Genomic DNA, 21,335 nt, shown 5'->3' with positions numbered 1-21,335 from the left:
ATTAAATAACTAATCCGTTTTTACAACAGAAATGAATCAATAAAAACGTACTTTAGCTTTTCGTCCAAAACAAAGTTAATTTCCTATTATCACTGTAAAGCTGCTTTGAAGCATCCGTGTTGTGAAAAGCGCTATAGAAATGAAGGTGACTTGACTAGTATTGGCATGAGAAATTAACCAATATTAAATAATTTAAATCACAGGTTGGATTCTGGTATCAGGCCACCAAATGATGACTATCTAAGGGTGCCTTCACACTTGCCTCATTTAGTTCGTTGAATCGTACTAGAGTTGATTTTCCCCTTTGGTGCGGTTCGTTTGGTCAGGTGTGAAAGCAGCAATCACACTCGGGTGCGCACCAAAAGCAGACCAAACAAGCGGACCAGGACCTCCTTGAAGAGGTGGTGTCCGTACGCTTTCAAACGAACTCTGGAGCGGTTCGTTTGTGGTGAGAACGTGATCCGACCTCGAACACACTGCAAAAAGTACTGATCATTTTTGGACTGAACCAGCTGCCGTAGTCAGCTGCGCTGTGCATTATGGGATGAGGAAGTGTTTGTTGACAGTTTGCACTTTAGCATGACAGCTCGCGGACAAACTTGGAGTAGTGAGGAGGGGCGGAGCCTCATAGAAATGAGGTCTGATGACCATATTAGGTCCCAACTTTCAAAAACTCACAAGAACAGCGCGATCTCCGCTTGAAGTGATTCGCTCACCGTTTGCAGTGCATTAGAACGTTGTGAAATGTAATGTTTGAGAAATGTATTGTTTGCATATTGTGGTGTATACAAACAATGTAATAGATTATGGCCAGGGACCAAACCAGCCCGCGCAGTCGCAGTTTAGGAAATACGCCATGGCCAATGAGGAATGTGGATGTTGTCATGTGACTGCATTTTGGTTTGTTTCAACCGGTTCGGACCAAAGCAATCAGTGTGGTGTGAAAAGGAACCAAAAAAGCTGAAAAATGCTACAATGTTTAATTGTTTGCCCTTGGTTCGGATCAAATGAACCGAACTAGAGATGGGAAAGCTCCCTAAATGATGGCCAGTAAATGATGACTAGAAAAACTACTGTTAAAAGTCAAGGGTCAAGAGCCCAACTAAAGCAAACACTCTTTATCAAACTTTATTACTTTAAAAAAAACACCAACATCTAAACCTTTGGTTAATTATCAATAAGAACTTTAGTATGAAAGAAGTAAAGTCTGGATTATAATAAGTGAAGATGCTGAGACCTGTTAGTGTTTAATGTTCTGTTGGGATTTAAAGGGTTTCTGTATCGTCTGTTTTGTGGGTCACCATTGTGCTGAAGAGTAGAGTCTGTGCTTCAGTCCAGGATGGGCCAGAAAACGTTGCTGTTATGCTGTATGTTTATTTTAGAGGCATAACTGTAGTTGCTGATGCAGTGACATATAGTTACATTAATTCATGCAGTTAATTCAGTATATACCTGTGAAATAACATTTCTGTAATTGTTTTTTGCACTTTATTTAAATTAGGATAATTTAATTTTACAGGTTTTGTTTGGCACTGTAGCTGAAATTCATTGATCTTTTTTTTACAATAGTTTTTCAGTGTAGATAAGGCTCAGTTTTGGGGTTTTTGGTTTACTTAAGGCTGAGAATCAGTACCAACACTAAAAACCCATTCAGGCCCAGTGCAGGGTCAGTAATTGGCTGAGACTAGGGCCAGTTATGGCCCATGTGTAGCCCTTGTCTTTAATCCAGATCAGGGCCACTCCAGGGCCGTCATTCTTTATGGTATGTGGGCCGAAGGAAAAGGGGCTCTGTGGACCGGAGCTCGGACAGAAAAACATTGCTATGTGGGCTGTTAACATTCCTATTCATATCAATTTCAGTGTCTCTGCTGCACAAAGGTCACGATTAGAAATCAGCACTCTATGCTCATAGCAGCTCATTTATGCTGTAAATGCGATGCAACTAATGAATCTAGAGTCACAGCAAAATGACACTGATTGATGCCATCAGAACCACAATAAAATCGCATACAATTCACAAAAATATTCAAACAAAGAAAATAATTGAGTCATCTAACAAGGTTTCTTATTACCGTACATAATACTGACGAGCAATCGCTCTATATGTACTACATGTTCCTGAGTTTAGCTAGAAGTAACTCAGTGCTTTATGGATACCTTTGTTACAAATTGTATGATTTAATTCAACAATACTTTCAGAGCTGCTACCAGCAATTTTTTTTATTTATTTTATCTTTAATTTATCTTATTACAACTTGTTGTTTTTCTCCACATATGAATAACTAATAACTCAAATGAATTATCTATCACACTAATAAATTCTTGATTTTTTCTATACTGTAAATATTTCCATATAGGAAAATCCACTATTTTGTAAAAGCATCAACAGCCATTTGATTTACCAGCCTTACACACTCAATAAACATTATTATATTGATTATTATTATTATTAGGTTTAGATTTATTTTCCACTGAATTACAATTACAGCAATCAAAAATGTTTTCCTGTTATATTCATACCTTTATCAGGTGATCTGCAGTAGATCAGACAGCAGAGCAGAAGTGCAGATCCAGAAGCAGAAATACAGAGAATCAACACCATTATGTGTAAAACAGAGAAACCTGTAAAACACAGACAGTTATTGGACAATGTTATTATTGTGCAATTCTCTGTGTACACACTAAAATCGACAGGTGTGTGTCTCGTGGTCCGGACAAATCTTCTAGTGTGTGCATTCAGGATTATAATGCTAAAAACCGGGTTGAAACTGTCTACTACACAACAACACTGATAACATGTACAAACTACTATATCTTTGGCCAAGCAGCAAACTTGACCGAAAAAATATTTTTTCACACAAGACATTAGAGACTAGCCTGGGAAAACCGGACAACTTCCGGCAAATTTAGATGTGCTCTGCAAGTAGTCTGGCAAAGAGCCCATACAAACCCCATTTCTAAACCCTCGAAATCGCGGCACCAATCAGAAACATTGAGGCGGGCTTTACACGATGACGACAGTGCAGCGACGGTGAAGCAGATTTCGTAGATTACAAAGATGGATGCCGCCATGGAACATCACTCGTTCAAATCAGCTGTCGCGTCTGTTTTAAGCGATTTAAACTTTTCCTTTTCGTTAAAACCTGAGCAAAGAACACCACAAGAAGCCTTCATATCTAAAAAAGATGTTATCTCTGTCTTACCGACTGGATTCGGCAAAAGTCTGATACCAGCTTTTGCCCCTTGGTGGCTAAAAGAATGGGTCTTAGCGAGAGTCCTCTGGTAGTGTTAATGTTTCATAAAATAAAGTTGTAAGTCCTTTTCAGGCGAGAATGTAGTTGTTTAAAGCTCAAATCTGTGGTTTATTTATAAAGAGAGCGCCTTTTTGAAAATTTGATCTGCCGTTTTCGGAGTTGTGAGCTCCAGTGATTCAGCGGCGCTCAACGCTCGTTAACCCCGGCGAGAGCAGCCTTAACTCGGCCAGCCCTTCTGCCGCCTGCCGCTGGCTCTGATGTCTCTGTAGTGGTTAAACAGAAGATATGATTCGTCTTGTGTAGATCTAACGGCTGATCTTTGCTCTCATTAATCTATAATTTGTTCCCTGACAGATCGTTTTGTCTGAGGTCAAAGTGAAGTTTCATAACTTTATATTTTTAAGCTAATAAACATTTTACCATTGTAGTCTCCTAGCGCTGACTTTGTTTGACTGAATTGCTTTATTTCTTGTATAGCTTCTTATACCTTTTACTTATACTTTTATAATGGTTATTGATCACACATAAAATGACAACCCAGTCTCTTTTTGTTAAATGTCAGATTTCATTTTATTACAGTGGTAATCATTGCCTATATATGCACACATATTAATGTATTATTTATTTTTTTTTGTGTAAAAGAGGCCGTTTTTTTATATTTCGTTTTATATACATGCATTGCCTGCACTACATTTGTGTGGCTATAATATGTTTAATATTTTTTTTAATGAAAATGAAAAGAGGCAGAGTAGTGTTTTATCATACATTTCGTTTTAGTGATACTGTCAAGAACGCTGCTTGTCCATTAGCAGAGTAGGCGGACTATGTCCTCCCGTCCTCGGGAGTTGGTTCTCTGGAGTCAAACTTGGCAAGTCACGGACTCAATTCAGAAGTTCGCGTATGAAATATGTCATAAAACACCACTGCCTCATTTCATTAAAAAAAAAAAATCTTAAACATAATAGCCACACAAATGTGGTTCAGGCAACGCGTAGCTAGGCCTACATTGATTATCTTATATATTTATAATAAAATGAAGTATAAAATACCCTGCCTCTTTTCGTTTACATTCAAAAAATAATATACTAAACATTAATATGTGGTTTAGGTAAGGTGACCAGATTTCTGAAATGGAAACCGGGGACATTTCCTATTTGAGGACACAAGTACAGACAAGAACGCATATTGAGAAACGGCCAGTCAGATGTTTCTCCGTCGCTCTGCATACGTCATCTCCCTCATCGCTCTGATTGGTTTTAGGTCTATTCAATTGCGCCCAGAGGCATTTGAGCGACGTCCGTTGGTGACGCCCCTTTGGAAATGATTTGTCTATGAAGCTTTGCCAGACCATAACTCAGCTACTACAGAGAATGGTCTGGTTTTAACCAGGCTAATTAGAGACATTTTCCTTCATGTTTTCCCTCTATGCTGCTGCTCTTCAGGTTGTAAACACCTGCACCCAATTTGCTGATTATAGCACTACATTCATTGAATTGAGAACTTACTGTGAATTAACAGAGGTTTAGATGTTGATGTTTTATTGAAAATGTTTTTGGCACTAAAGTATTGTTGGTCAATATAATCTATTAATAACTAATAACCACTTTTGGTCATTAAGATTAGTGAAATATTCTACTTTATGATGCTGAAAACTAAATCATCTGATCATCTTTGTTTCTGGATTTTTTTTCAACAAATGATGTTTCAGTAAACACTATTACAAAGACCACAAACTGACATAAAAAGCCAAGAGTCAAACTGCCCAACTAAAGGAAAAACTGTTTACTGTTTTATTTTATTCTCAATAAAACATCAACACCTAAACCATCTAAAGAGCGTCTGTAGAGGTCTGCCAGAAATAAAGTCAATGTGGTCAGTAATGTGTGAAGCTGTAATGCTGTTTGTGGAGTTGTTTTATCCCCCTCTGCTGAGATCTTCAGAGATTTAATCTTTAGTCTTTTTATCTTTAGTTGATTTCATCTAAGGCTCTGGCTGAAGTCAGTTGTAGTTTGTGTTCCTCTTTCCTTCAGTGATTCTGCTCATTATCATCAGGTGTTCACCACTAATGGTCAATCATCACTTAATTATCTCATTAACTTTAACACCGCTTCTGGCCATGTCCACACTAATACGTTTTCGTTTGAAAACCTTTTTTTCTCAAGTCAATGAAAACGTAGCTTTTTGAAAACACTCTTCAAAGCGAACAAATTGGAAAATCCCATGTTCACGTTTGTAGTGTGGGCTGTGAGGTATTTGAAAACAATGATGCATGTTTAGTCATGTGACGCATATTGTACCAATAGATACGTTTATACCGCTATATTGTGCCTGTTATGTGCTGTTAGGGTGGCCATATGTCCGGATTTTGTCCGGACAGTCCGGATTTTAAGCTCCCTGACCGGCTTCCAGCACAGGCTCAAGCTGGAAACTCATTTGTCCTCCTTTTTGGAGTTGCGCTGAATCAGCCTATAAAACCCCACTCTAGAATATTTATCGGGGCGCAGCAGCATAACGTCTAAGATCTCTGGTCAAACAAATGATTGGCTGAAAGCGGTGTCAAATAAAGCCCCAGATAGGCTACGTCTTCCCTTAGGTCTTTTTTTCAAGAAGCAACATCACCTCAGGATGACAGAATCTATCATAATCATGCAGTCAAGCATCACCAGTCATACAGAAATACATAACCAAATAATCAGAAAACAGAAAATTTCTGGACTTCTGTAAATGACAAATACATAAACAAACAAATATGAATGCGGAAAATAAATGAATAAATACATGAAATGCTGCAGAGGGAGAACTTCTTTGTTAAGAATTGAAATGTGTATTTATTTATTTATTTATTTTCACATTCATTATTTGTTTATTTGTGCATTGCTGTTATTTCCAGAAGTCTAGAAATGTTATGTTTTCAGGAACTGTGCACTTTGTATGTTTCGAAAACTGACCACTGAGAGGAATCCGTCTTGCAATCACAATATCTTGAATAAATACAAATACTGAGAACACTTTTTTGCCTCTTCTGTTACACATAGGTCTACATCAAGAAGCGTAGATCAAATTGTCTGGCAATCAATAGAGTAGGCTTTTTCAGAATCACTGTATCATGATACCATTGATATAAATGGACAAAATTGTATTGTAGTTGTGAGTACAACAGAGTCCTATGCAATTATTCTTGCCTCACTAAATTCCGCAGTGTCCTCTTTTTTGGTGTTATGGAAATGGACACCCTATGTGCTATGTATAAAATATGTTACTTTGCGCACTCTTCATATCACAGTCCTGCAAAGATGACACAATATTTACTTGCAATTGCTGTCCTGTGGCAAAACATGAGCAGTTGTGTTTTTAGACCAAACATATAATGGTGAGTGAGTGCGGCTTGGACGCATCAGTGAAAAGTGAGATATGTTGCTTAATAAAATGATCCTGCCAGAAGAATTGTGTGATACCTTGATAATATCTTGTTCTGTCTGTCATCTCGTGAGCTTTTATGAGGTTTAACGCATGCACAGTAAAGTGAATTTAGCGTTTTCCGACGTTTCAGTGTGGACAAGAAACTTTTGGGAAACGCTTGATAATGCTATGCTAGTGTGGACAGAGAGCATTTTAAAATGACAAATGACGCTTCAGTATGACCTTTGGTCAGCAGTGGGTTTTTTTAAGAACTGGGGCTTATAAATATTTATTTAGGATTTATAATTTGTTGTTGTTTTTGAATTTATTTTGTTTTTGTAATTGTGATTTTGGTTTGCACTTCTCGGCCACCATAGTCCTTCATTAGTTCATGTGAATATAACGGCCTCAGTTCCTCATTGTCTGGTGTTGTTTGTGTTCAACATGCTGTTACGTTGCCTTTCTCGTGTTGAATTATCGTGATGATGGATTATGCTCTTTCGTTTTTGTTTAATAAAGTTCAAATGACATTTATTAAATTATGACATTTAATTAATAGCAATTTAAATATGACTTAATCAGACTCTATATTAGTTGCTGATGTTGCAATCATTAATGAATGGCTTAGACCTTCATAAATCATACATTAACTCAAGATGATCTTTGCATTAGTTTAGCATGAATTATTGCATATTAGTGCATGTGTATTGTAAAGTGTCACCTCAGAATCACGTTGTTGTAAAACGCAGATTCATAATTTACTTTATGAATAACTGAATGTAAATTAATAACTAAATTAAATTGTGTATTAGTTTAAGCTCTAACAGTGGCATGTTGTTCATATTTCTGACTCACCCAGTCTCTCCAGTTCTACGGTTGCATTGGCTGAAAGTCTTCCAGCAAACACTTGACACATGTAAACTCCTTTGTCTTCAGTTCTGACACTCTTCAGTCTGAGAGAGAAGTTTCCTTTGGGGATTTCATCAGCGAAGAACTCAACTCTGTCTCTGTATCGCTCATCTGATGAACCTGGTAAAGTCTTGTTGTCTTGGTAGAGCAGAACCAGAATATCATCATCTCCGTCTGTTTTCTTCCATGAAACCTCTTCAAAGTGTTCAGGTGTGATGTGAGAGTCTACAGAGCAGTTCAGAGTGACGTCCTCACCCACAGACGCAGATATGGAGCGACTCGATCCTGATACTAGCAGACGCTCTGAAAGAGCAAACCGTGTTAATATCACAACATGAGATGTAAACTTGTAAAATCATATAAAAAAAATTAAAGGAACTCGTGATCCACACTCACCAACATATTTTATCTGAACCTCAGTCTCTCCAGAATCCTGCTGACTGTAAACTTTACATGTGTATTTTCCCTCATCTCCAGCTCTAAGATTGTCCAGACGGAGGGAGAAGTTTCCATGTTGAATCTGATCAGTAAAGAAATGAGCTCTATCTTGATAATCCTGCTGCTGGACCTCTGGTCGACTCTCACCATCTTGATACAGATGAACCAGAGTCTCTGAGTCTGTTATTTTCCATTCCACCTCCAGATCCTCCATTGGTAAAGGTTTATCAACATAACAGGACAAAACCACTGAAGATCCCAGAGGAGCAACCAGAGGAGCAGAGGGACCGTGCACAGTGAACCCTGAAACAAACAGAGAGAAATTAAATAAAGCTTGTGTAGTTTCCCGTAGATTAAATTGATACATTGATTGATAATCCTCATCTTCGATGACATGAACAAGCATATCTGTCAGTTCATTCATACAAATCTAAAAAAGTAGAAATTTCTTAAAAAAAAAAAAAAAAAACATGTGGGTTACGTCCCAATTAGTCTAGAGGTATCAGAGGGACAAACATAAACTAGAACAACTCGTAGTACACAGAGAACAGAAGACTTAAGCAGACCACCAACAAAGCTTGGAGCATAATAAGTAGTAAAGCTTTACTGAAGATGGATAAACATTTACATATTTACAGTCCATCAAAAAGGGGAAGAACAAATAAAAGGGGTGAAAAGGGAACCAGAGTGTTGCCAACAAAAAGGAAACAAGGAACACCAAAAGGACCAACTTACTAAAGATAGGAAAAGCTTACTAGAAACAAAAATACAAGAACAAAAAAAACCCTACCTACGCTAACTAAAACAAAAACTTACAACGGGTGGCAACACTTCTGATGTTACTATACACAGGGTTAAGGTCTACGTGTGGCAACAATGTGCAGGACCCCTAACCTGTTCCCAATTCAAAAATAAAACAAACAACACGAAAAGGTCCAAGGACCTTACACAGGACAAAAGGGGAAACCAAAGAAAAGAAAAACAAATTGAATAGCTTTACACCAAAAACCACAAGCAGTACAAAACTAAAGAGGTCTCCTTGAATAGCCGGCATGTTGAGTTTTTATAGCCCTGGATGATCTCAGGTCCCTTTGTGCGATTGGCTGGTCACAAGAAGGCAGCGATTGGCTGGAGCAAGTGCAAATGGATGAACCAATGGGGGAGCAGGCTCCTGCAACAGAACACACACAGGGAAAACAAGACACATACGCCTAGAGGGCGTAACAATATGTCAAACAAGACACTTTCATTTTCTTTGTTTAAACAAAAAAATGTTGTATGGCAGGTCAAATCAGGTCACCAGGAAATATTACCTGAGAAAAAAGACACCACAGCTACTCATAAACATACTGTTTATCAAATCAAGTCTACACTGCCTGATTGTTCATATCGTCACTAAATGTAAACTATTGCACAGCTCCAAACTGATAAATGCGGATAATTAGGCATTAAGATTTTATAAACATTAGCATCATGCATTTCTGTAAAGCTGCTTTAAAACATTTGTATTGTGAAAAGTGCTATACAACTAAAAATGACTTGACCACAGCAAACAGTAAAATCTGAAACAGGTTAAAGTGGATGTTCAGATCATTTTCTGTGAAGCCACACATGTGCTGTTTTAGAGAATGACAATCACAACAACTGTAACTTTCATAATGGACTTGAAGGGGGTTTGAGTCACAAGAGATCACAGTTGTTAGCTGGTACATTATGACAACAAACACCAAAGACCTGTGTATGACAAATGCAGGAAAGAGAAAACTAATGATCAGAAACTACTAAATAAAAGTAATACATTATAAAAACAGCTGTGGATAGAAATCATTGTCGTCTCCCAAGAAAATCAACCTACAAAACTGATGAAAGCTTGACTGCTAAAACCAGTCGACTGCTTCACTATCTGCTTCAAATCATGCATTTGAAATAAAAAAGTAAAATTAATTACAAGTTTTTTTAAGCAATTCATAAAAACTAATTTCTAGAATTAAAGCAGAAGCCTTTAGACTACAAAGGTATTTAAGACCATGAGCAACATAAATTCAGCCCAAACTGTGGACACTGGTTGAGTAAGTCTGCATAGATTTATTTGGGACATAATTAATGATGTGCCGTATCTTCAGAATCTGCTTAAAGACAGAAAATCAATGTACATACCGTCAGATAAAACTGCAACTGCAGCCACAAATATAAACGTGAGCAAATCCATGATCAGTTAAAATTATGAACATCTCTCTCTCGACCGTCAGAGTTGAAGACTGACAAAGAATTCTGTTGAACAGCAGCTAGTCCTGATAAACTAGTTCTGATTAAATGGAAAAACATCACTGTGAAAAAAATGAAAGCATCTGCAATGGGAGTAATCTGAAACTGTACACTATTAACAGATCAAGAATGAACATGCTTGCCTGTAGGCAGGGGGTGTTCGGGTGGTTCGAACGGTTCAATCAAAACAAAGTAGACAGGCTTTATGTTCACTGAAGGTGCTGAGCATCTGTGATGTTGAGTGCGATTCCAGCACAACGATTAAACAGCCTTAAAGTGCGAGATAAGATGTAAGTAACTTAGCTAAACTAAACAATATTTGGCAGCTGTTTTGTAGTATTGAAATGTTACACTACCGACAGACATAATCAGGCAAACTAACAAACCTTTGTCTGTTTTGAATTTAAAATAGGCCAATACTGTATATAGTTTACGTGATTTAATGTAATTAGCAACTGTCAATGTGAGAGGACAAGAAACATTAACAAAGCTTTCTTCATATAAGGCATAAGAATAATAATGAATGTGTAGAATCCTTCAGTGAATTAACTTAGAGAAAGTGATTTAATAAAAAATATTCTAAATTGACCCTAGACTAGGCCTATGTTTACTTTATTGACTGCTTTAGAAGGTGAAGAGACAGGGCAAGATACGGAGAATGAGAGATAAAGAAAGAGTGATGGAGATGAGGAGAGAGAAGGAATTGACAAATAATCTACTGCCCACTGACTTGGTTTTAAAGCTATTTCTCATCCGTTTTTTGGCCTTCAAACATCTTAAAATGCACATATGTAGATCAGAGAAATCAAAATGTTCTCTGTGGAGCATGCCCCCGTACCCCCTAACTACATAGTGTGGTGTGTGTGCTCATGCACGCATTTTAGGCCAAATAAATAAAGCACCTTTGTTTGCTGACCAATTATAAGTTAGTGATCCTACAAATGTTAATTGAGTGACTTCATTGTAGTATATTTTCTGTGCATAAAAAGCATGCTCATTAAGAAAAACAGCAGGCAAGAAAATCCAGTGCAAATTAGCGCATAAAATGTCACCAGAATTTAGTATTTGAATGTTATAATTAAATACAAAATGAGGGTGGAGGGTGGGGGCTAAAAAAAGGTCCACTTTTTGAAAAAAAAAAAGAATGCTTTGCATGCTGGTTAACCTATGTTGTTTTTTGTTGTTGTTGTTGTTGTTGTTGTTGTTGTTGTTTTCTCATTTAGGGTTATGAACATGCATGCAAAGTTTCAACATTCGCAAAACCATGATCATCCATCGCTGCATTGCTGATACATCTGCCCTTTCCACTGAACACAAGAGCATGGACAACTGAATCCAGATATTTTTATCAAATCTGCAAATTAGTTTGAAGAATCAAATAAGCTTGAGATGATTTATCACGATTAGAAGATCTGGCATCTGTCAAATCATCTCAGATGTATTAAGTGAGGTACAAAAAACAGAACCCTGGATCATTCAACAGTCGACACTAAAGAGTAGATCCAACACTGCTTCAGTGTTAGCTTTAACACCTGTAGATGAGACTCATATATTCACCTCTCAGTGTTTGGACATAATTCATTATGTGCCTCGTTTTTAGAATCAGCTCAAATAGAGAAAAACCATACCGTCACAATTCACCAGTGAGAGTTAAAAAGACATAAACTTGTACATAGCAAAACTTAATAGATTAAACATAACATATCCCTATAAGGCCCCCGGGGTGCTTTTCATGTGTATGGATAAGGGATCGGATAGCTTTCCAGTCCGGACACCTGTTGCTCCAGCTGTGCGCAAGTTACAACTAGCCAAGTTTTGACATAAATGGGCACTAAGTTACAACTTATGCACTACTAAATATTTTTGTGTTGCACCATTAAACTTAGTTGAAGCCTAAATCTACGTATAAACTAAATATTTACGGAAGCCTCCGATCAGGAGTAACATTAACTGATAGAATAGCAGGCAGACTGAACTGCATCAATACGCTCTTGTTTTACATCACAGACTTCGGGTGCGTCTCAATCAGCTCCTGGTTCAGTAGTCAGGCACTGATCAGGGATCAGCCCATTGACTTATGTCCTGATCAGTGCCCTGACTACTGAACCAGGAGCAGATTGAGATGCACCCTTCAATTCTTTACATGTATATGATAATGCTGACATACAGGCCTACATGCACTTACATTTTAAGAGAGAAAACATGTGAATGGATTAACGTTATGTTAGTGGTTAACACAAACCTGTCCAAAACAGCGCCGCTGTGTGCATCTGTTCCATCGGTCCGAGTTGTGCATGTCAAATAAAATCAGTCATAATCAATAAATGCCATTTCTTATTTTTGTTTCAGTATTAATTTATTTATTGATCCTTAATTTAGTTTAAAATAGCCTTTCGTGATTTATATATAAAAGCACTTACTGTATGTTATTCATGATTATACTACGGGGCCGTTGAATGCTTGAATCTGATTAGCTGATGAACGTTCTGAGGTGTGCAGTTATTTTCTGGGAGACGCACAGCGAGCGTAGTTCCAGGCAGCTCTTGACCGCATTACAGTTCCATATCACTGCGCATAGTTAACTGTAATAACGGAAATTACAGGACTTAAAAACTACAATCTTACAGACGATTTTCCTAAAGTAAATCTTAATATTTACAGTGAATATAAAACGTTCAGCAACTGGGCGGCAGCATTATTAGACAGTCCAGATGAAAAACAACAAAGGCAAGCTTTTCTGTCTCATTACTGAAATCACACATGCTCGCACACGCACTACAGTTTGCACAAAAAGCTGTCAGCGCTGCCCTGACGATTTGATCAGTTCGCCTATATAGTGGAGCAACTTAAAGGCTACACGTGACATTTTTTCACTAGCGAGGTAATAACAGCGCTGTTTAGAGACGCACAGAAGGAGCCTAGTTCACACAAGCGCTCTTTCTTTCTTTCTCTCTCTCTCTCTCTCTCTCTCTCTCTCTCTGTCGCTCTCATTCTCTTTCTAATAACTTTATTAATAACTGCAGTAGAATGCTATCAACGGCTCAAGCCTTCGTTAACAGCTTTAAAATGACGTTTCGGAACTAACAAAAGAGCCGTTGGATGAGACGCGGAAGAAATAGTCCTACTCACAATAGCGATTTAAGTACAAAAACTGGACGAATCCCTTTAAATATATAATCGGATCGATGTCTTGAGGTGTGGTAACCGTAGCATAAGCGGAATAATTGACTCCGGGCCGTTCAATTATTAGAATGATAATGCACACCCGAGGTGTAACTCCGCTTCGCGTCGTGACCGCATCACCACCTCGGGTGTGCATTATCATTCTAATAATTGAACGGCCCGTCGTCAATTATTCCTTACTTAACCCTTAATCGTCCCTTGGGGTCCAGCTGACCCCACTGGACTTTTCCTCCATTTTTTAAAAGTGTTCCCTTCATCTCAGGGCCATGAGACTCGGTGACTTTTCCTAAATAATCTATCTAAACATGCACAAAAAACCTGGGCTTGATTTGGTTATTCTAAAGGTGTGTAAAAAAATTTTTACCGTTTAAGTCCCTCGGGGTCAGATTGACCCCACATTGAAAATGAATGGGAAAGTGTAAAAAATACATTTTTTCCACTTTTTTTGTCAATTTTTTTTTACTAAATCCAGTATAAATCTGAAAATTTCCACATTTATATCAAGGTCTGGTCCTAGAGCATAAACACAAAGTAGAACGAACTTTCTGTCTCATACACACACGCACACACACACACACAAACACATACATGTGTGTGACTGCAACAGAGAGCATTTTTATAGAAACTGGCAAATAAAATCAACAAAACTGGCATAAATCTGAAAGATTTTCATACATAAATGAAGTAATACTAGAGCACAAATGCAATATGGAACAAGCATGTTCACTCACACGCACACACACACAAACACAAACACAAACACAGGTGTCTGGAGCATTTTTTTGGATTTTGGCAATGAATGGGAAAATGTAAAAAATGCTTTAGTTTTTTTTTCACTTTGTTTGTAAAAAACAATCAACTAAATCCAGTATAAATCTGAAAATGTCTACATTTATATCAAGATCTGGTCCTAGAGCATAAACACAAAGTGGAACGAACTTTCTGTCTCATACACACACGCACACACACGCACACAAACACACACATGTGTGACTGCAACAGAGAGCATTTTTATAGAAACTGGCAAATAAAATCAACAAAACTGGCATAAATCTGAAAAAATTCCATACATAAATGAAGGACAAATACTAGAGCACAAATGCAACATGGAACAATCATGAGAAAGAGAGGGAAAAGGGCAAATAAAAGAAAGATGAAAGGCAGCTTAACTTTTGCATAACTTCCCTATGGACCTCTATTGGATAATGTGGTCATTGCACTCTCTTTCTCTTTAACTATAATTCCTAAAGTTTTTCCACAAACCTACAGATGGCGGTATTCTATCCCTAACACATAGAGCAATGTCCAAAAACTATTTATATTTATTTAAGATCATCATTCAAGTGATTTTTTCATAAAAAAATGATTTTTAATGAGCCAATTTATGACATAGTTAAGTATTTGTGCAGTAAATAGGTAAAAAACTACCAAACACCCACAAAAACACAGCATAAATGTATAGTTGAGAAGTAAATAAAAAAAATGATATATAGTTTTCCATGTAAAAAAATTATATTTCCTTATGCAATCGCTCTGTAAAAGTTTGGGGTCTATCTGACCCCAAGGGACTCAAACGTAAACCCTACTTGAGGGGCGATTAAGGGTTAATTATCGTATTTAATGGGAATTTGTTTTTATCATTAGGTACGTGAGGTAAAAGTAGTTAAGAATGAAGAATAAACTGAAATTCATGGGATTTCAACAACTTACTATGATAAAATGATTTCCCCTTTGCTTTCCCCCGCCTGTTCTGGCACCCTGCCGCACATCAGCTGTCCATCATGTTGAAATAGTAAAGTTTAAACAGTCCGGTTTTAAATTATTTTATAGATACTAATGCAACAGCCGCTCTAGCGCCCCCTGGTTGCCTGCCAAAATGGCGGAGTTTAGGCTGCGTGACGTTAACCTCCGGAGCTCTATATCTAGCCTGTTCACCCTGTCATTCACTGCAAAGTCTTGTTTGTTGTATTACTGCATTTCTGAGCGTTTTCCCTGGTTTCTTGTCTCACCCCGTTTCCGTGGATAAGCCTTTTGCCTGTCTATCCTGTCTTGTTTGCCTGTTTAAACTGCTTCGCCTGTTTTTTTACTATGATTGTGGATAACCCTTTAGTAAAGCTGCGTTTGGATCCTCAGCCTTCGTGTCTTAGAGCAGTTCATTACACATATATGCCATCAGATATAACTGAATAACAGCCACAAGAATAAACATAAGCAGATTTATGTTCAGATGAAATGATGATCATCTGTAGTGATCTGGTGCATGAAGACAACATGTTCAAACCTGTATTATTTTCTCTGACTCAGAGTTCTGTGTAACTTTATCTAATCCTGATAAACCAGTTCTGATTAAACGGAAAAACCTCAGTATGAAGTAGGGTTGGGAATCGTGAGAAATTTTCCGGTTCCGGTTCCGGTTCCGCCTAACGATTCCGGTTCCGATTCCGGTTCCATTAAAATTATTAAACAAATAGTGGTAAAGGAAAAAGGCACAATACGCAACTCAAACAATCCATTTTGTGTTTATTACTTGCTCTAAAATTTATTTACAGGTTGGCAATGTCAAAAAAGTCCTGTACTGTACATATATTACAGTATTAATTAAGCCATTCTTGCAACACATTTTTTTTCAAATGAACACCTCTGAAATTGTCTTATTACATTTTATCTCTCTGTCTCTGAATAAAACCAAGTTATAAATTATATTTATTAGTTATATTTATTAATTAGTTATATATTAATTTAATAGTAATTTAGTTATTCAGTGAACTTGTAAATAATAAATTGCAATTCAGCATTACAAAGGTAATTGTGCCTAAACGCTTACCTAAACCATGGTGACTCAACGGTTGACAAATATATATATATATATATATATATATATATATATATATATATATATATATATATATATATATATATATATATATATATATATATATATATATATATAGGCCTTTCACTATAAATCTGGTATAAGCCCTGTGGCACTCTGCGCTGTAGCAAATGTTTTGTCAAATTGCTAGTGCAGCCTCCTTTGCATGTTATTAACTTTTCACGTGTTACATTTTGCTTCATTATCATTCATTCTTTGGAAATGAATCCATACTTGTGACTTTCTCTTCGCTATGCTGGTGGTCAACGAGAAAATATCTGACGCAAAACCGTAAATGTGTAGCGCGAGGGCTTTCAGGCTGAACTGCGTTGCACTCCTGGAAGCGGCAGGCAACGTAATTAATATTCATGATGAGGTGAGCCAGGGTTGCCAGGTTTTCACAACAAAACCCGCACAATTGCACAATCGTTTCACCCCGCGGACATGAAACACAGCCCGCGGCAACAGTGGAAAACGGGAAAGCGGGAAAATCACGGAGTTGGCAACACTGGCTGTCACTCGCTATGAAAGGATACGCTTCCAGCGCTTCGCACACACATTGCACCAGAACCGTTTTCGGAACCGAAACTTAGGAATTTCGCGCGGTTCTGGTATTTTTCAAAAATCAGTTTCGGTTCTGCATAAGAACCGGTTCTCGGTTCCCAACCCTAGTATGAAGAGAAAAAAGAAAAAGAAAAGCATCTGAGATGGTACTAATCTGAAACTGCACACAATTCTTAGAAAAATCAAGACTTGAGCACAAGTGTCTCCCTAAATTTAAATGTTTTTTGATGGGCTATGAGTCTTTACAGTATAAGGCAAGGCAAGGCAAGTTTATTTGTATAGCACATTTCATACACAGTGGCAATTCAAAGTGCTTTACACAGAGATGAAGTTAAAATAGTCATAGATGACAAAATAAAATAAAAATATATATATAGTATAACAGTTATAATAGGAATTAAAAGGAAATAAAAATAAAGAAAAAATAATAATTAAAACCTAGAAATAAAACAGGGTTAAATTGAAACACATAATTAAAGTGCAAGCAGTTCGGACAAAGCACAGAGCTCATTCAGTAAATGTATAAGATAAGGTGCAATCAGTCGGACGTACAGTGGCATAGCTCATTCAGTAAATGCACAGCTTCATCTGCAACATAAACTTTGTCTCTGAAAAGAAACTGCATTCAGTTGCAGTCTTGTGTGTCGTTTCAGTTGAATGACAGGTATTCAAAAAGGTGCAGCTTTCATTGTTTGTTTGTCTTTTATATTTCCTCATATTTCTAATGCTTCATAAGTTAAATATCTCTGCAGCTCAGATCCGTTTTTATAATTATTTATTTTATGCTGATTGCCTCCCATTGGACACATCTAAAGAAATTATAATAATTCCATCATTATTTGTTTTAAACTTCAAAGCCAAATATAATATGCAAGTAAGATGTATTAATACAACACAACTTGTATACTGCACTGCATTTTTTACAAATTCTGAATAAATAAATGGGTCGTAAAATGCTTCCTTGCTTTCTCTTTCTAACACAATGATTAGGTTTGACTGTATACATAATAATAATAATAAAAATTAATAATAATAATAATAAGTATTATTATAATCATGATGCAAAAACTAACACTCTATATATAAAAAAATGTAAAACTTGATAAGAAATAGATTGTTTAAATATATATTCAAATCCAAATAAAAAAATCCATTAAATGTATCCAAAAGACAACTAGGGAATTCCCAAGCCTCTCCATAGAGACCTCTAGTGGTTACACCCATGATTGCAAGTTGTCTTAAATAATTCCACCAGATGAAAAAATTATTTTGAAGGCCTAGTCTCTATTTTAACCTGAAATACTGCATTAATTAAAATAATAATAATAATAATAATAATAATAATAATAATAAAAGTATTATTTTCAATGGAAAAATAGACCATAATTATTGCATAAATATTAATAAGTACCATCAAATCATCTCAAAATACACAAGAAAAAATATTATTGAAGAAAAATAAATTACATTGGTTTTACTGGGGTTAAACTTCCTGGGGTGGAGGAAGTTTAATGTTTAGGTGTCCGGTCACTTCTGACCGGGAAGATAACCAGAGAAACTCCCAAATGAGGAGCACCAGAGGGTAAACATCTCTATATTCACATTTTTTACTTTGGCAAAGGAGAAAAACTGTACACCAGATACCATTTTACCTGCCAAAACAACAGAAAGCATTTGTTCAAAGCGCAATTTCTACATTATGCATAACCTGCAACATTTTTGGTCTGCTTTGGTCAGTGCACGTTCAACATTAAGTGAACAGTGGCCTCTAGTCACCGGTTTCGGCACGGCAGCCTTTCTCAGTTTAAAGAGTTGTGTAGGTCTACTTCACAAACTTTATTTTAATTTTAATTACAACCCCAAATCAGAAAAAGTTGGGACAGTATGGAAAACGCAAATAAATAAAAAAAAGAAGTGATTTCTAAATTTACTTTGACTTGTATTTCATTGCAGACAATATGAACACAAAATATTTCATGTTTTGTCTGGTCAACTTCATGTCATTTGTAAATATGCATCCTTTCCTGTCATTCAGACCTGCAACACATTTCAAAAAAAGTTGGGACAGGAGCAATTTAGGGCTAGTAATGAGGTAAAATGGTTAAATAATGATGTGATTTGAAACAGGTGATGTCAACAGGTGATTGTAATTATGATTTGGTACAAAAGCAGCATCCAAGAAAGGTCTAATCCTTTAGGAGCAAAGATGGGCCGAAGATCGCCAGTTTGCCAACAAATACGTGAGAAAATTATTGAAATGTTTAAAAACAATGTTCCTCAAAGAAAGATAGGAAGAGATTTGGATATTTCACATTCACCAGTGCATAACATAATTAAAAGATTCAAGGAATCTGGAGGGATTTCAGTGCGTACACTCTAAAAAATGCTGGGTTATTTTTTTAACCCAACCGCTGGGTTGAGACTGTTGGGTCATTTTATTGGGTTATTTTCTCAGTGTTGGGATGTTTTTTGTGTAACCCAACCGCTGGGTTACCGGTTGGGTCAAGTATTCTGACAGTTGAAACAGTGAACCCACCCCTCCCCCATCAACGCCTCAAACAAGACTTCAGACCAACAACTCTACCTTCGCGGCCATTTGAATCACCTCAGGACTCAGGAGGTATCGTTTTTCAGCGAGGACAGCTGTTATTCTGAGAAAAAAGGTATGTTTTAGAGTATTTAATCTAGAAAACTATTACTCTACCCCAGAAAAATGCAAAAGTATGCAAAATAGGGCGATTCACACGACACAACAGTCTTAAAAAGTACGTTAACCCCTAGCTTCGTTCTTTGGTTTGTTAAGCCTATACTTTGTTATACAGCTTTTTCCTGCCTTTTGAATAATTCACATGTCTCTTTTGGCCAACATTTCCCCAGAAATATGTGACTTATGTGAGTCATTTAGTTCGCTAACATTATGTGTCTTCATAATGGGTTTTTTAAGGTCGATAGTCGACAGACACGCGAGCCTCGTTTGCTTTGTGATAAGACACTCGCGTCAGGGGTTTATCGCATTTTTTGTTTAAAATTAACAATATTAGAGAGTACATCATGAGTCCATCTTCCAAACCGTGTTTTTGTCCAGTCATGAAACACTAGAGTGAGTCTTGAATAAGAGTCAAGAGGACTTTATTGTCTGACTTTCTCTACTGCAGAGTAACGTTAAGTTACCTACAGCTAAACGTATGTCATATATGCGTATCTATAAACAGAGAGAAGGTTCTTCAGACAGAATAATATACAGTTTTACTTATTAACCGTTAGACCAGTGTTTCCCAACCGGGGTGGGTGCCGTCTGACGAGAGCAGGGGTGCCGTGTAAAAGTCCTTCATATATATATATTTGATTGAATAGCTTTTGTAAGTTTAATAGGATTAATCTTTGATTTATACAGTCAAATATGCAATGTTATTTTACATTTGATCAATTTCTGTACCTGAAAACTAATGTTAGACGTACCTGAAAAGCATAGTTTATTTTATTAGTATCTTTGCTCAATAGTATTTATATGTGCTGCTGCTTGTGTTTAAATTATTTGTTCTTATTATTTTCTTTATTTTTATTTGACAGTAGTCCTTTTTTCCCTGAACATAGCAAATACTGAACCGTACCAAAACGAACCTAAAACCGTGATACAAACCAAACCGTGAGCAATCTGTAGCGTTACACTCCTAGTGTAACGTATGCGAGGGGGGGCCACAAAATGGAGAACATTTTCAAAGGGTGCCATGACTGAAAAAAGGTTGGGAAACACTGCTCTAGACCAACAAGCTACAACACACACGCACGCACACACACACACACACACACACACACACACACACACACACACACACACACACACACACACACACACACACACACATTAATATCTCAAGATGTTGAGACATGGCTTTATACAAAGCATATGAGTGAGTTCATGTGTGACATATCTGTAATGTTAGAAGGTGCACTTGCGTGGAAATTTAAAACCATAGTCATATGGTCATATCTACACAGATATAACAAAGTGATAGTTTATTAATGAACTACAAGAAGGCACTGAATATGTCTGTTGCATAATCCAACGTTTCTCTCTTTGTAAAACACAATTAAATCTGTACAAAATACATTTTATATATTATAATAATAGTAATAATAATAATAATATTTGCCTCTTGGGTATTAAATGGATCCTGGAAAAATGGATTCAGTGAAACAGATTTGAATATACAGCAATAAACTAGCCAGTCTATATCTCAAAGGGTTAGTTCACCCAAAAATGAAAATTCTGTTCTGTCATTAATTACTCACCCTCATGCAACGCAACTACCATGTTCAAGGCCCAGAAAGGTAGTAAGGACATTGTTAAAATAGTAGTTGCGTTGCTGTCTATGCAGGGTAAGAAAGCTCTCAGATTTTATAAAAATAGTGTATAGGCGCCAGTGTATCGATTCTCGCATCACACTGTG

At 36.8% G+C, this 21,335-nt stretch overlaps 1 protein-coding gene across 1 annotated transcript in view; it reads right to left on the bottom strand.

The window, feature by feature from the left end:
* Positions 1-10,378, bottom strand: part of LOC307124412 (uncharacterized protein) — a 57,081-nt gene extending 46,703 nt beyond the window's left edge. The window contains exons 1-4 of the mRNA XM_079813586.1: positions 10,158-10,378; positions 7,959-8,303; positions 7,509-7,865; positions 2,521-2,622 (exon numbers count right to left, since the gene is read on the bottom strand). Coding sequence (XP_079669712.1) covers positions 2,521-2,622; positions 7,509-7,865; positions 7,959-8,303; positions 10,158-10,209 — 856 coding nt within the window. The 5' untranslated portion in view covers positions 10,210-10,378. The remainder of the gene's footprint in view (positions 1-2,520; positions 2,623-7,508; positions 7,866-7,958; positions 8,304-10,157) is intronic.
* Between the last annotated feature and the right edge of the window lie 10,957 nt (positions 10,379-21,335).

Source organism: Gobio gobio (genome assembly GCF_949357685.1).
Source record: "Gobio gobio genome assembly, chromosome: 1".
NCBI lineage: Eukaryota > Metazoa > Chordata > Actinopteri > Cypriniformes > Gobionidae > Gobio > Gobio gobio.
Note: the sequence above shows the minus strand (reverse complement) of the source record. Positions and strands in the feature narration are given on the sequence as shown.